Source organism: Struthio camelus, chromosome W (assembly GCF_040807025.1).
Source record: "Struthio camelus isolate bStrCam1 chromosome W, bStrCam1.hap1, whole genome shotgun sequence".
NCBI classification, from domain to species: domain Eukaryota; kingdom Metazoa; phylum Chordata; class Aves; order Struthioniformes; family Struthionidae; genus Struthio; species Struthio camelus.
Genome location: NC_090981.1, coordinates 58,488,968 through 58,502,028, shown reverse-complemented (window position 1 = coordinate 58,502,028; position 13,061 = coordinate 58,488,968). Strand labels below are relative to the sequence as shown.

Here is a 13,061-nt window from a genome sequence, read left to right as displayed (position 1 = left end):
CCAGAGCAGGAGAGAGCTTGAGCCCTTTTGCCTTTAGCGATCCAAGTGCATTGCCAAAACTGTTGCTCAGGCTCCCAGGAAATGAGGATTCACAGCCTCCTGTGTGCCCTAAAAACCTGTGCGTGATGCCCTGCGAGCACCAACCCTGTGTTTCTGCATCGCCTAGTAACTCACAGGAGCTGTCAGTGGAGGAAGCCTTTTGCAGAGCACGGCTCTAGGAGAGGAACAGGATCCGCAGCTCCTTGGATGTCTGTGGAAATGGTGCAGCTACAGAACGCGTTTCTCAGACTCACAGAGCCTACGGCCAGAGGGAGCCATCAGATCACCTTCTTGCACCTCCTTCGCAGCAACTGCCGAAAGCCTCCCTGTCTGGCTGCTCTTACAATATTTTAGCTCCTTACTTGTCTCTGTGCCTGGAGATTTCATCATTCATCATTTCATTGCCTGCAGTAATTTAATATTCATTTCTCATCATGCTGAATGATATCAAGCCTAGGACTGGTCTCGGGGGAATAGGCTGGCAGGTGCCACGTCCCCATGGATGGCTGCAGCTGCCCGGGGTCACACACACACACTCCTGAATGGCCTCCAGCCCGTCCTCAGATCAGAGCAACCCGGAGTCCCTAAACTGTTGCAGGGATTCCTATCTCCAATATGCTTTCTAGGGTATCCTTAACATCCTTAACAGCAAAGAAAAGGACAAGAAATGACAGTGCAGTTTGCAAACACGATTTCAAGAGATCTCATGGTTTAAATTGTGCAAACAACAGAAAACGTGCAGGAAAACTGCAACTTGGGCAAAGCAAGTTGGAAGCTACTCTGGAGGCAAGAAGGACTTTCTGTTGGCAAGAAGCACAGACTAAGAAACTTTACGGTGTTTTCTTGATGAAGGGCCATTTGGCAGACTGGTGATTGAACCTCTAAAGGGCTGTTATGTTGGGTCCATGTGCATACCACAAAGAGACACTCTCAGCTGAGCTGCAGAGTGCCCCAGCAGCAAGCTCACAGGGTGCCCCCATGTTCAGGGAGAAAGGCTCTCTCTTCACTTACTACTCACATTTATTCACCATCCTGGGGACAAAGGAGAAGGCAGAGGCATAGAGCCGCACAGAGAGGAGCTCCTTCCCATGGGGAGAGTGCAGCTGAACCCACCTTGGCACCAGCGACAGCCAGGGAGACAAATTTGGGAGATAGCATGCATTCCCATTCATCTTTTAAACCTCATCTGGGACTTGCGTTAGCTTTGCTTTGCTCCAGATTTTTCCCAGAAAGAGCAAGCAGTCATTCTTCTTTCGAGACACTTGTAGTAAGAGCCATCCCACCTCTGCGTGCCTGACTCACATGAAGGATGCTCTCTGCTCAGAAGGATGTGGATGTATGAGCAGGGAGATACTCAGCAAATGCCTGCCTGCTCCTTCATCTCCTGGGAGCACCAGGGAAATTCCAGTTGTATTCGAAATAAATACCAATGAGGCCAAGATCCTTTAGCCCATTCTTTCAGGGCTCTTGGGTACAATTTATCTGGGCTGCTGCTTCTTTTAAAATATTTGCCCTGAGTGTATGTCATCTATCACCCTTTCTTGTGCCCTATAGACTGGAAAGCATTTTGAAGCCTTCCTGCTTTCTTCCAAATACTGAATACAGATATTTTCTTCCTTTCTGCATTTTGCTTAACAGTGTTTTCATTCTTTTTGGAAACAGACTTTCCTCATCATCACTGAGGTCTGCCATGGAGATCTCCCAGGAGTGTTCAGCTTCTTTTCCAATTTTATACACTTCCCAACTTCCCATTTGTATCTGTCCATGACAATTCAACCCAATTTGATGGCTACTTCTCCTTCTCTGCTGAACCCACCAGGGTCGAGCCAGAGGTGTCCCCTTCCTCACTGTGCAGTTCAGATTGTAACCTCTAATAATCTCTTTTCAAAGAACATGCTATCTCAGCTACCCCTTTTCTGTCCCCGCTGCTTTGCTCTCCACCAGCCTCATGGCTTTGGTGCATGTCCTTGGTGATGGAGCTCATGCGTCCCACAGTGCCCCAGTCCCCGTGGGCTGCCTAGGGTGAGATCCGCTCGTGGCTGTCTGAGAGCCCTGATGGTCCCCCTGGCCCCAGGGCCTCCCCTCTGCTCCTCAGCAGCTAAATGGATGTGTCCATCCTGGTCCCTGTGCAGCACACGAGAAACAGTTAGGAAAAGAGATGAAGAAGAAGACAGACTGTGGTGAGAAGGAGCAGGACTCAGCCAGGCAAGTGTATGACCGGCCCCTTTCACTCCCCTTCCTCCGTTTTCCCATGCCTATTCCCCCCCGCCCCGATCCACACTGACCCCTCCTTTCCCTGCCTTTGGCCCTTCCTCAAACATCCCATGACACATCCCATTTGCACATTCTCACCATCCCCTTAAAACATCCAATTTTGCACAACCCTCCCTCAAAAACCCCTCGAAGAGCTTGCTCTGTCCCATGAGATGCAGGGAGATCTCATTGCCCTCTTTCTTGTTCCCCAGCTCTGGCTGAACGTCGCAGCTCCACGTGCCCTTGCACTGGCCTGGCCGTCAGTAAGCTGAAACCTCTGTCATTCCCTGTTCTTTAGGGCCTGTGCATCTGCAAGGTTAATGCATTACTCCTCCTTTCACTTGTCCTCATCTTTCATGCCGAATAGCTGTTAACCAGATATCCTGAAGAACTAAGTATTTTACAGCATAGTCCCCAAAAGGCTGGTAAGTACAAGGCTCTCTTGTGGAGCAGGACCAGACCATAGGCATTTGGAGTTCGCCTTCGGAAGGAAGCTGCACAAGACATTCACATCTTGCAGCAATACTGAAACATGTCCAACAGGAACCAAGGAGCACATTTGCCAGCTTCGGCAAAGTCCTTGCAGTCTCACCAGCCACACTTGCTGTGTGCACGCAAAATGGTCAAAGCTCCCTCTGAGCTGCTGAAGTCTGGCCAAGCTCAGGGCCGGGGGGAGAAATTCTAGAGGACTGAAGGCAATGTAGTTGTGTCAGTATTTAAAATGGGGAAATTTTCTAATGAGCCTGACAGAAATTCTGGAAAATACCTGGACAGGCTGGCCTGGACACAAGCAGAGGGAAGCTGAGGCACAGCACTGTCAGCAGGGAAGCTCGGAGTAGGTTGTATCACACAAACATCTGGTTGCCACTAGGTTGGCCAGGCTTGGAGGGACCACACAGGCAGGTTCTCGCTGGGGGGTTCCCACGCCCCAGGCCAGCAAGACAAGGTTGCTCCCCGATCCCTGCTGCCAGGGCCAGCCTGCAGTGAGACCGGCGAATACCCCACGGAGCGTACCACCCAGCTTGGCCACCCACCAGCAGGCAGGCACAGCCAGGGCAACAGCTCACGGCACTCTCAGGGACCCCATGGCACCCAGCACCAGCCCTGTCCCAGGACCCTCCTTCCAAGCACCTCTGAGTTTGCCCACAGTTCACAGCACAGCGAATGACTACAACTGTGGGGTGAAAAATAGGATTTAATGGGACTATAGGACAAATGGTCCAGACCTTTTCATCCCCCTCTGTCTTCCCATGCTTGTCCTTCCCCGACCCACTGCGATCCCTCCCAAACATCCCAGGAGCCGCCTGTGCAGTCTTTCACGTCTCCGCTCCAAGCGATGGTCTCTTCTCCAGCATCCCGGGTGCAGCCCTGTGCCATCCAGGCAATAACCCCCTTCCTTTGCTCGGCTTCCCGCACAGATGGTTGCTCTTCTGGTGTCTTCAAGCCTCTCCCTTCCCGCGTGCCTCCTGGCATCCCGTGCTCCTCACCAGGCACATGGCCCCCAAGGCCCCAAGGCAGCACAGTCCCCACTGCGACACCAGGGACCCAGCACCGCTGCTCCACAGGGCTGGCTCCTGTGTCCCTGGCCATGTTCGGTGCCTTCTTCTTGCTGCTGGCATCTGTCCCTGTCCCAGCTGCTGAGCCTGGAGAGGGAGTGCTGAGTGCTGCTGGTCCCTGAGCCTCCGGCAGGGATGGAGAGGGTGCTGGGCACCTGGCAGCCATGGACCCCTTGCCCGTCCCCTCTGCTGGAGGATGATGCTGCTGGCGTGGCCATGAAGGGCTGTGGGGGGCCAGGAGTGCCCATGACTCCTCCGTTTGGGGCTGTGGGCAACAGCATGGGGGGGCCCCACAGCAGCCCCAGGCACCCAAGGGCCCCTCCACCATCTGGGGCTGGGCCCCCAGGTGTGAAGGAGGGGAAGGAGGCTGCTCGGGAACAGGTGTCTCCGTCCCGTCCTGCTGGCTCCGGCTCTGGGCCATTTCCTGCAGGCCGGACTCGAGCGCCCGCAGGATCTGCCTCCTGCTCCAGCGCAGCGTGGCCACGGAGGCCGGCGGCGAGCAGCCCCGGCCCTGCCGCGGGGGGCTGCGGTCCCCGTGCGGGGCTCCCTGCCGGGGGGCACGGCACCGCGCAAGGACGCCCTGCCGCTGGGCCGGCCCCTCGCTGGCGGCCGGGGGCTCCTGCGCCGTGGCGAGGGCCGCCGGCGCCGCTGCGCTGGGTCTCTCCTCCGTCCCGGCCGGCGGCTCCTCCGGCGACGCGGCGAGGCCCCAGGCGGGCTGCGGCTCCCGGCCGCGGGCGTTCGCCTCCTCCTCCTCCTCCCCTGCCTGCGCCTCCGCCTGCGGCCGGCTCCTCGCCTCCGCGCTCGCTCTCGCCTCCTTCTCCAGAAACGGCGGCGCCGCCGCCGCGTCCCCCCTGGCCCAGCCGGCAGCCGCGGGGACGAGGACCGGAGAGACCACCGCGGCCGCCGGCCCTGCCCAGGGCTTCGGCGTCCCCCGGCTCTTCCCCGGGGCTTCGCTGGTGGCGGCCGCCTCGTCGCCGGCGCCGCCGAGCGCGCCGGGCAGGGAGCCGGCCCCGGGGGCCGCCCCGCCGCCCTCCTCCTCGCCCGGCGGCGCCGGGCCGGGCCGGGGGCCGAGCAGGTCCCCGCGGCGCTGCAGCCGCTTGGCGCGGACGTGCAGCTCCAGGGCCTCGCGCTGCTCCTCGGGCAGGAACAGGGCCTCGGGCACCGCGATGTGGACGGGCGGCGCGCGCCGGCCCCCCGGCGACCTCCCCGGCCGCGGCCGCGCCGCCGGCTCCGGCGGGCAGAGGCGCTCCGGCGGGAGCTGGGGCGGCGCCGGCCGCGACGCTTCCAAGGACCGCCGCACCGCGGCGGGGAGCATCCGCAGCCGCGTCTCCAGGCACTTCCTCGCCGCGTGCAGCCACAGCCGGCGGCGGACGTCGCGGCTCAGCTCCGGCTTCGACGCGCCGACGGGCCCCGCGGCGCCCGGCCGGCTCCCGTCCTCGCCGGCGGAGGAATCGGCCTCGAGGTCGGCGCCGGCCTTCGGCGCGGCCGCTCCTGCCGGCCCGGCGGCCGGGCTGGGCAGCTCGGGGCCGGGGGCGGCCGTGCCCGGAGCCAGCGGCCCCCCCGGGGGCTCCTGGGCGCTGGGGGGCAGCCCCCCGCCCCGGCGCCGGGGGCCGTCCCGCGCCGCGCTGCCCGGCGCGCGCCCGGCGGAGGAGCGGGCCCCGGCGGGGGGATCTTCGGCTCCGCCGGCGGCCTCGCCGCCCCCGGCCGCCCTCCCGGGGGGCTCGGGGGCCGGCTGCTGCTGGAGGCGCCGGGGGGGCCGGCCGGGCCCCCGCGTCCCGGCGCCCGGGGAAGAGCCGGCGGAGGAGGCCGGGGCGGAGCGGGGCGCCGGCGGGCCCCGGGGCGGCCCCGGGTCCAGGGGGGCGAGCAGCGGCGGCGGGCAGGGCACCAGGCGGGCCAGGGACTCCTCGGTGGGGTTGGGGACCCCCCAGAGCCCCTGGAGGTGCTTCTGCAGCACGTTGGCGGCCACGGCGTCGGCCTTGCCCTGCAGCCAGGGGCAGAGCCGCCGCCGGGCCAGGGGCCGGGCCTGCCCCGGGCCGATGGGCTTGGGCAGGCCGGGGCGGCCCTGCCGCAGGGCGGCTCGCTGCTGCGACCGCCGCACCGGCCCGGGCAGCGCCCCCAGCCAGATCTCCAGGCCTTTCCGAGCCAGGTGGCTCTGCAGGGACGGAGAGGCCCGGCCGTCCCGCTCGGAGCCCGGTGGGCGAGCGGCTCCGCGCCCGGCGGGGGCTCGTCCCTCCGGGCCCGGGGCCGCGGCGCTCCGGCTCCGAGGGGGGCTCGGCCCCGGCTCCGGCCGCGGCTCCGGCTGCGGCTCCGAGGGGGCGGCCCGGCCCCGGGGCGGGGGGCAGAAGGGGCAGCGGTGCCCCGAGCGCCCGCCCCGCCGGGCCGAGCCCGCCGCGCTGTCGCTGCTGGAGGAGCCCCAGGAGAGGCCGCCCGCCCGCACCAGCTCCTCCAGGTCCCACCAGGCCGCCCGCCACGTGCTGGAGCCCCACGAGGCCACCGAGCGCGGCCCCAGCCCGGCTGCCGGCCCGGCCCGCGCCGCCAGCACCCGCCGCTGCAGCTCCCGGGCGGCCGCCGCGCAGCGGGCGCAGCCGGCCCGGCGGCACCGCGGCTCGGCCCCGGTGCTGCTGCTGCTGCTGCCGGTGGGATGCACCTCCGGACCGGGGCTGGGACCGGGACCGGAGCCCTCGCCCAGCGCCTGCCGCCGGCGCCACCAGCCGCGGCCACCGCTCTGCGGGCACAGGAGCACAGCAATGGGACCAGACCAGAAGGGACTTGGCAGGACGCACCCCCGGCACCTCCCTCCCCTCTCCACCCCGGCCCGACCTGGCCCATACCTGGCGGCGGTGGCGGCGGCGGCGGCCGGCGGCGAGCAGGGCCGCAGCGGCCGCCAGCAGCAGGAGGCCGGGGCCGAGGAGGGCACCGCTGGTGCCGAGAGGGGCCAGGCCACGGTGCAGCGCCGGCCCCAGGGCGCCCAGCATGGCGCCACGGGCCGCGACGGGCCGGGCCGGGCCGGGCCGGGCAGGCGGAGGGGGTGCGGAGCGATCCCCATGGGTACCACTGTGAGGCCACAGACCTGCCGCTGTGAGGTCACGAACCCACTGCTGTGAGGTCACAGACGCACCGCTGTGAGGTCACGGATCCACCGCTGTGAGGTCACGGATCCACCACTGTGAGGTCACGGACCCACGGCTTCGCGGCGTCCCGCGGGGATGCGGCGGGAGCCCACCAGGATCCAGCAAGTCCTGCTGGGCTCCCAGCGCCCTGCCCGAAGCCACGTTGGTGCTCACGCTACCACCACTAGTCCTCTTGCAGCCGTTTGCCAGGTGCCCCGACACCTCGGTGTCACGCCTGGCTTTTTGGGTGACAGACACTTCCTTTGGCCCCTCTGGCATCACCTTGGCTTTCGCACTCCATTAAAACCAGCAACAGGGACGCCCTCGGCCAGCTCCCGTGCAGCTCCAGGACGCACCTGGTCCTCCGCTGCTTGCAGAGAGGTGGGAACCAGCCAGGAGAAGGTGGCACGGCCAGAGCCCACCATCCACAGCTCAACGGTGCCTGCAGAAACAGCATACAAATTCACAATGCCATGAAACACGTGTTAAAACAAAGCAGGGTCCAGGCATCTCCTACTGGTGTGAACCAGACACGCTACGACTGTAGCGAAAGTCACATGTCCGATGCCCTGTGGTACCCGTGAAAGATGGGATTCAGCCCCCCGGTCAGATAGGGATCAGGGACGCAGCCCTCACAGGTGAGGTGGCCCAGGCCCTCCCAGGCACCGGTCTCATCTCCCCACTCCCCATGGGAATCGGCCCCCCCAAAACGGCAGCAGCGAACCCTGCCAGCCGTGGCAGATGGCACTTCTTCCCATGCTAATGAGCCGGCAGGATTTAATTCTTGCCTCCCATTGACACTCATTAAAGTGTCACTTGGCTGTTCATCTGAGTCTATCACATCTCTGCTGCTATTACCTCCGCAAAGTCGAGGCTGTCTCTGAGATTGCCATCAACCCCTCTGCATCCGGCTGGCACCTCGCTGAACCCCAAACTCCGCTGAGACCCAGATCCCTTAAACGTGTCCAGGGGAGGCAGGCACAGAGCAGCACGACCGGCAGCCTTGCGGTGGGCTAGCAGCTGCAGCTGCCCTTAACCCACAGACCAAGTCCAGACTCAGGGTTTTCCTGTGGCGTCCTCATCTATTCCAAAATCCTACAGCCCCACTCCTGGCACAGAGACGCAGAAAGAGGCAGACAGAGCTACTGCAGCTGGCTCGGGGCTGGAAGTAGGTTACTTTCTGCTGCGCATGGAAATGCTACGATGCATATTCATCAGTCACGGTTATGCAGAGTTTACAATAGTGGCATAAATTGCAGATTTGGGGACTATTAGCTTCACTCTGACTTCCTTAGAGCTTCCTCCTCTGAAAAATGGATGGAAAATGGAGTCAATCCCATGAGAAATAAAGGCCAGGACTTCAAGGGATATCTTAGAGAAATAGCATTCTTCTCTTTACAGTACATTTTTGCTGCCCTCAAGGAAACAATTTAGTGATTATAAGCCTCATCTTATTATTTAAAATGGTATTTATCAGCTGTAATCACTGTCAATACATCTTCATTGTTTAAATCAATTTACCAAACTCTTCACAGGTACAAAGGAAACAAATTGAATTTGAAGTCCAGCCTAACAGGATCGATGCTAAGCAGGTCTCTGTGTCTGACTAACTCTGTTTACAAAGAGAAAATATTCTTTCGTGCTGCTGCCTTTCAGTATAATGGAGCCCAGGGAGCCTAAAAGCTTTGGGAATCAGAGAGGGTTTGGGGATTGATGCTCGGCAATCACTTGCAAAGGCAGGTGCTAGGGACTAAGATACCCCAGTGAATGCAATCCCGCGTGACAACCTTTTCACCCAGTGGAGAAAGCCCTCTCAGGTTTCACCAGCCTTAAGAACCTCTCAGAATGACACTCCACAGTTTTCCCCTCATGCACCGATAGTTATTAGAGCCCCTAAATCTTCCTTTCCGCTCCAGTGTATGAAGGTAGCCCCACGTGGGGACTTGCCTGAGTCCACCCACAACGGACAGGTCTCATCTAAAACTCTGAAGCTTCTGTAGCTGACAAGGAAGAAGGATTGAAAGCTACCCAGCTCCTAAAATCAGACTTGATTTGAGTAAGCTCTGCATGATGCAGAAGCTGAGTGGTCAACCCTAGGCAAATATTTATTTTTGTTGTCCATTCCCTTGTAAACACAGAGGGATCGCCCAAAGTTATTTGCAGTTTGTCAGCTGCAAATAACAATGGTCTGCCAAGCTACAAAACATTTACTCTTTCACACTTTCAAATACTGAAGGAGGTTCATCGCTAGCCTGAACACGGTCCAGCAGACAAAGTATTGTTCCCTTTCAGCTGTGTAGCAGCAAACAATAATTGGAAGCATTTTGCTATTGCCATAGTTTAGGGTATCTGTGACCACAGAAAAAGCATGGTCTTTTCAGCCAAGCCTTTCATTAATTTTCCATCCAAAAAAAGAAGCTAATATCTAAGTGTAAAGTTCCTGGCTTCCCCAGATGTCTCATTTGAACTATATGGGACCCTCAGGAGATACCACTTCATCCACTTCCCAACCAAGTACTCTAAGTGCCTTGGGATAAGGCACTATGGCTCCCTTTTATTGCTCCTGCAGCAATGCCTTAATCATCCTCTGCATTTCCACATCTCTTTAACAACAAAGGAAGCTGTGGGAGCGCTGCTGTTAGAAGCTATTCTAGAAACACTTGAGCGATCTGTGCATCCTCACCAGCGCCAAAGAGGGGATAATAACTTCCCTTGATCTTCTAGCCACTGTCCTCCTAATGTAGCCCAGGATGTGGTTTGCCTTATTTGTGATCAGAGTGCTCTCTTAGCTCAGGTTCAACCCGACGCCCATGATAACCCCCAGGTCCTTCCCAGCAGCACTGCCGCTTGGCAGTCGGCTCCCAGCCTACAGCTATTCCACTCTCTGCTGCATTTTGCATTCCTCTTTGGTGAAGCTCATGAGGTTTGCTCATGTTTAGCTAATCCATCCAGACTGAGACTGTGCCAGGCGACCGTGCCACCCTTGCCTAGTATCTCCTGCAGCTTTGCTGAAGATTCATCCTGTGTCATTGCCCAGGTCGCTGATGTTGAGCGGTATCAGCACTGTATCAGCCCTGGGATGCTTCACTCACTCCTGGCCACCAGCCGAGTGTCGAGCTGCTGGTTGCCACCCTTGGAGTCCAGCATGTTTTGATCTTGGGAAACCCCCGCTGATAAACCTTCTTGCCCTTTATGTGCTTGGAAACGACTTCCAAGAGGTTGGACTCCATAATCAGCCTCACAGCAATTACTGCTCCCTTTACTCATCCAGCTCAAATCATGTCTTCCCTTTCCCCAGAAAGCACAGAGCCCTTCTTTCCTGCGGGAATCCTTTGACTCTTGGGTGGATAATCCTCACCATCACTGTCAGGCCTCATCCTGCAAGCACATAGCAATGGAAAATGCATAAAGCATGGGTTAGAGTCCACCTGAGATATCAATCGCTTGACATCCTGTGTGCCCCTTTGCTCTGGCCATCCCGGACACCAGGCCCCATGCAGCCAACAGCACTCTTAAATCTCCTGCAGGACGAACCATCTCCAGCCTGGGATGGAGGAATAATTTGGGGGATCCTAGCAGCAACCATTCTGCACAGGCTAGAGCTTTGCATCCCAGCAGCAGCCGTAGTCAGTATTGTACAAAGGCATTAAAGAAATGTGTGATCCTTGGTGTGGAAAGTGCTGCATAATTGCAAGCTGTTATCGTCTGAAATCACATGCACAAGATGCAATTTCAAAAGCTAAGCAGTTTGAGGGGAAAAAACCTTTGCTCAATGAGGGGGAAAGCTCCTGAGGGGAAAATGGCCTTGCCATGCCCCTGCCGAGCAGTCTCAGGTCTTCCTCTCAGCTGTCCAAGCACCTCAGTTTTCAAGCAGCAGGCTCTGGACAGGCTCTGGGAAACAGCCTACCCCAGCCACCCGCAGGCTTTGCTGTAAGCTCATGGTTTTTCTGTCCCATTGCTCTGTATAGCCATGCAGGCCTCCTTTTTCACCCCGTCAGTATCAGGCAGCAAAGCTGATGGTGATCTGGGAAGGGGCAGGCCTATGGGCTCCCCAGCCTGAGTCTGGATATCCAGAAAGCTCTGCCAAAGCCACTGTGTGCATGTTCCTACCCTGCTCACAGCACCGCTGAGCCTTTGCAGTGGAGCAGATTGTGCCCTTCCACATAAGCATTTGTGATCCCTTCCAGACTTCTCTTCCTCATCTGGATTAAGTAACAGAAGCCTGGGAAAGGCTGGGTTTGATCAGGCCCTGGCAAAGCCACAGGCATGAGTTTTGTTTCAGGCTTGCAATTCAGTGAAGTCCTAGAGCATCCCAGAAGAAGAACTGCTGCATTTTGTTTTGAGTTTCATCATTATATTTCATCAAAAAAGTCAGCATTTTTGGACTAGATCCTAAAAACAAGGTCTGATCAACAGCTTAATGCTGCTCAGCAAAGGTTGGAGTCTCAACCTTCTCCTGCAAGATGTCCCTTAGCCTAGACAGGTGGCTGGGTGCTCTCCATCACCATCTTTTCACAGGTAGAAATGCGTACATATCCCATCCCTCTTTCATGTCTCATCTCATCCACACCCACCTGCACCCAAACTTTGGGGGAGTTGCTGGGTTATATGAAGCTTAGATTGTGCCTTTTTGTCATCACTCAGCCCTGAGAGCCAGGTTTCATAATACATCAGTTTTTATGAAGCATGAGATGACCATGCATGAGGTCCACCTGGTCCTTGGAGATGCAGAGCAGGGAGCAGCCAGAGGCTGACCTGAATTTAGGACATACCTTCCTCTGGCTTGGACTTGAGGATGCTGCAAGCGTGCACGGGCTCAAAAGGAGACAAGCTCAAGGGAGAGAAATCCACTGACGACTGCTAAATACCCATGGGGTGGCCAGCACTCCCTGCCCACGGCCACTAACCCTTGGGAGAGAGCAGCAGGGCTTGCAGCCACACACAGCGCTGCCAGCTCTGCACAGCCTGGCAACTTCAGTGTTAACGGGGCTCTGCCCTGGCCCTGCCACACGTGCATGTTTGCCTTCAGAGCTGTGCTTCCAGAACGCTCCTTGCAATTACATGCTCTACCACCATGCAGGCAAGTTATTAATATTTATTAGGCTCAATTATTCATGGCCTCTTTAGGATCCTGTTGTTTAAGTCCAGCTTGAGATCTGCAGGCTAGCAATCACAAAAGTTGCTTTCCAGAGGAATTACAGTAAATCAATCCTTTGGAGATGTTCCAGGCAGCCGTAAAACTCACGGCCAGAGCTGCCCGGAAAGGAGCCTCACGCCCAGCCCTCAGAGGCACAGGAAGCCTGCATGGGAGCAAGTAGTGCCCAGGCCCTCCAGGGAGGGGATGCAAGGTCCAAGACACCATGCCCCTTCTCCCCACCATCCACAGGGAGGTCACACTGGCAATTTTATTCTGAAGCTACAGGATAGAATCAGCTGAGAGCTGCCCATCTTGCTGCCTCAAAGCAGGACCAGCAGCAGCCAGGGGTGTCTGCACGGCCTGGAAGGGTAGGATTTGCCCTCCTGCCCTGTGAGCAGGGTGTACAGCACCAGTCGATGCCCTGATTTGAACTGTGGCAAGCTCTGGGTGAGACCTGGCAGCAGACACCATGCATGCCAGGTCTCCGAGGTGCGCAGGGGGTCTGTTTGTCTGCGCACCGTCTGTAGCGGCCGCGAGCTGCCAGGGCTGTGCTCTGCCAGTGGAAAGCCATCTGGACCGCACAGAGACACTCGGCAAGGCTGATAGCTGGTGCCTGGCACCAGGCAAACCGAGCTCACAGCTGCTGCAAAGCACTGGGCAGCACAGGCCATCCTGGCACTTCCCCAGCGAAGCCTGAGTCGTACTCCTGCTCTGACCACTGCATCCACAGAGAAATGGGGACCTGGGGCTAGAAGCAGCCACCACACAGTCACAGCCACTTCCAGCTGGTGCAGCAGCAGCCCAAGAAACGACCCTGGAAAACACGGGGAATAACGCAGCAGAGGGGGGACTCAGCCTCTGCTTCAGGCCCCCGGGCCCTGGGGTCTGCCACAGGTGCCAGCTTCTGTGCCGGCTGTGCAACCTGCTCAGTGCCCGAACACGGTGGCACAGTTCAGTCCCCCACCT

The 13,061-nt window shown here is 58.8% G+C and overlaps 1 protein-coding gene across 1 annotated transcript; it reads right to left on the bottom strand.

Moving 5' to 3' along the window:
• Positions 1 to 1,059: 1,059 nt before the first annotated feature.
• On the bottom strand, positions 1,060 to 6,823 carry LOC138064338 (collagen, type I, alpha 1a-like). The gene is made up of 3 exons (XM_068926382.1): positions 6,680 to 6,823; positions 4,174 to 6,573; positions 1,060 to 1,071 (listed from the first exon to the last, which is right to left on the bottom strand). Exons 1-3 carry the CDS (start codon positions 6,821 to 6,823, stop codon positions 1,060 to 1,062), a joined length of 2,556 nt encoding a protein of 851 aa, XP_068782483.1.
• Positions 6,824 to 13,061: the final 6,238 nt, after the last annotated feature.

Bases quoted from the DNA above. Each gene is read 5' to 3' on its own strand.
- LOC138064338 (XM_068926382.1), bottom strand. From the start codon at position 6,823: ATGCTGGGCGCCCTGGGGCCGGCGCTGCACCGTGGCCTGGCCCCTCTC. The intron at 6,574-6,679 runs GTATGGGCCAGG...CTGTGCCCGCAG, and splicing joins GCCGCCGCCACCGCCGCCAG to AGCGGTGGCCGCGGCTGGTG.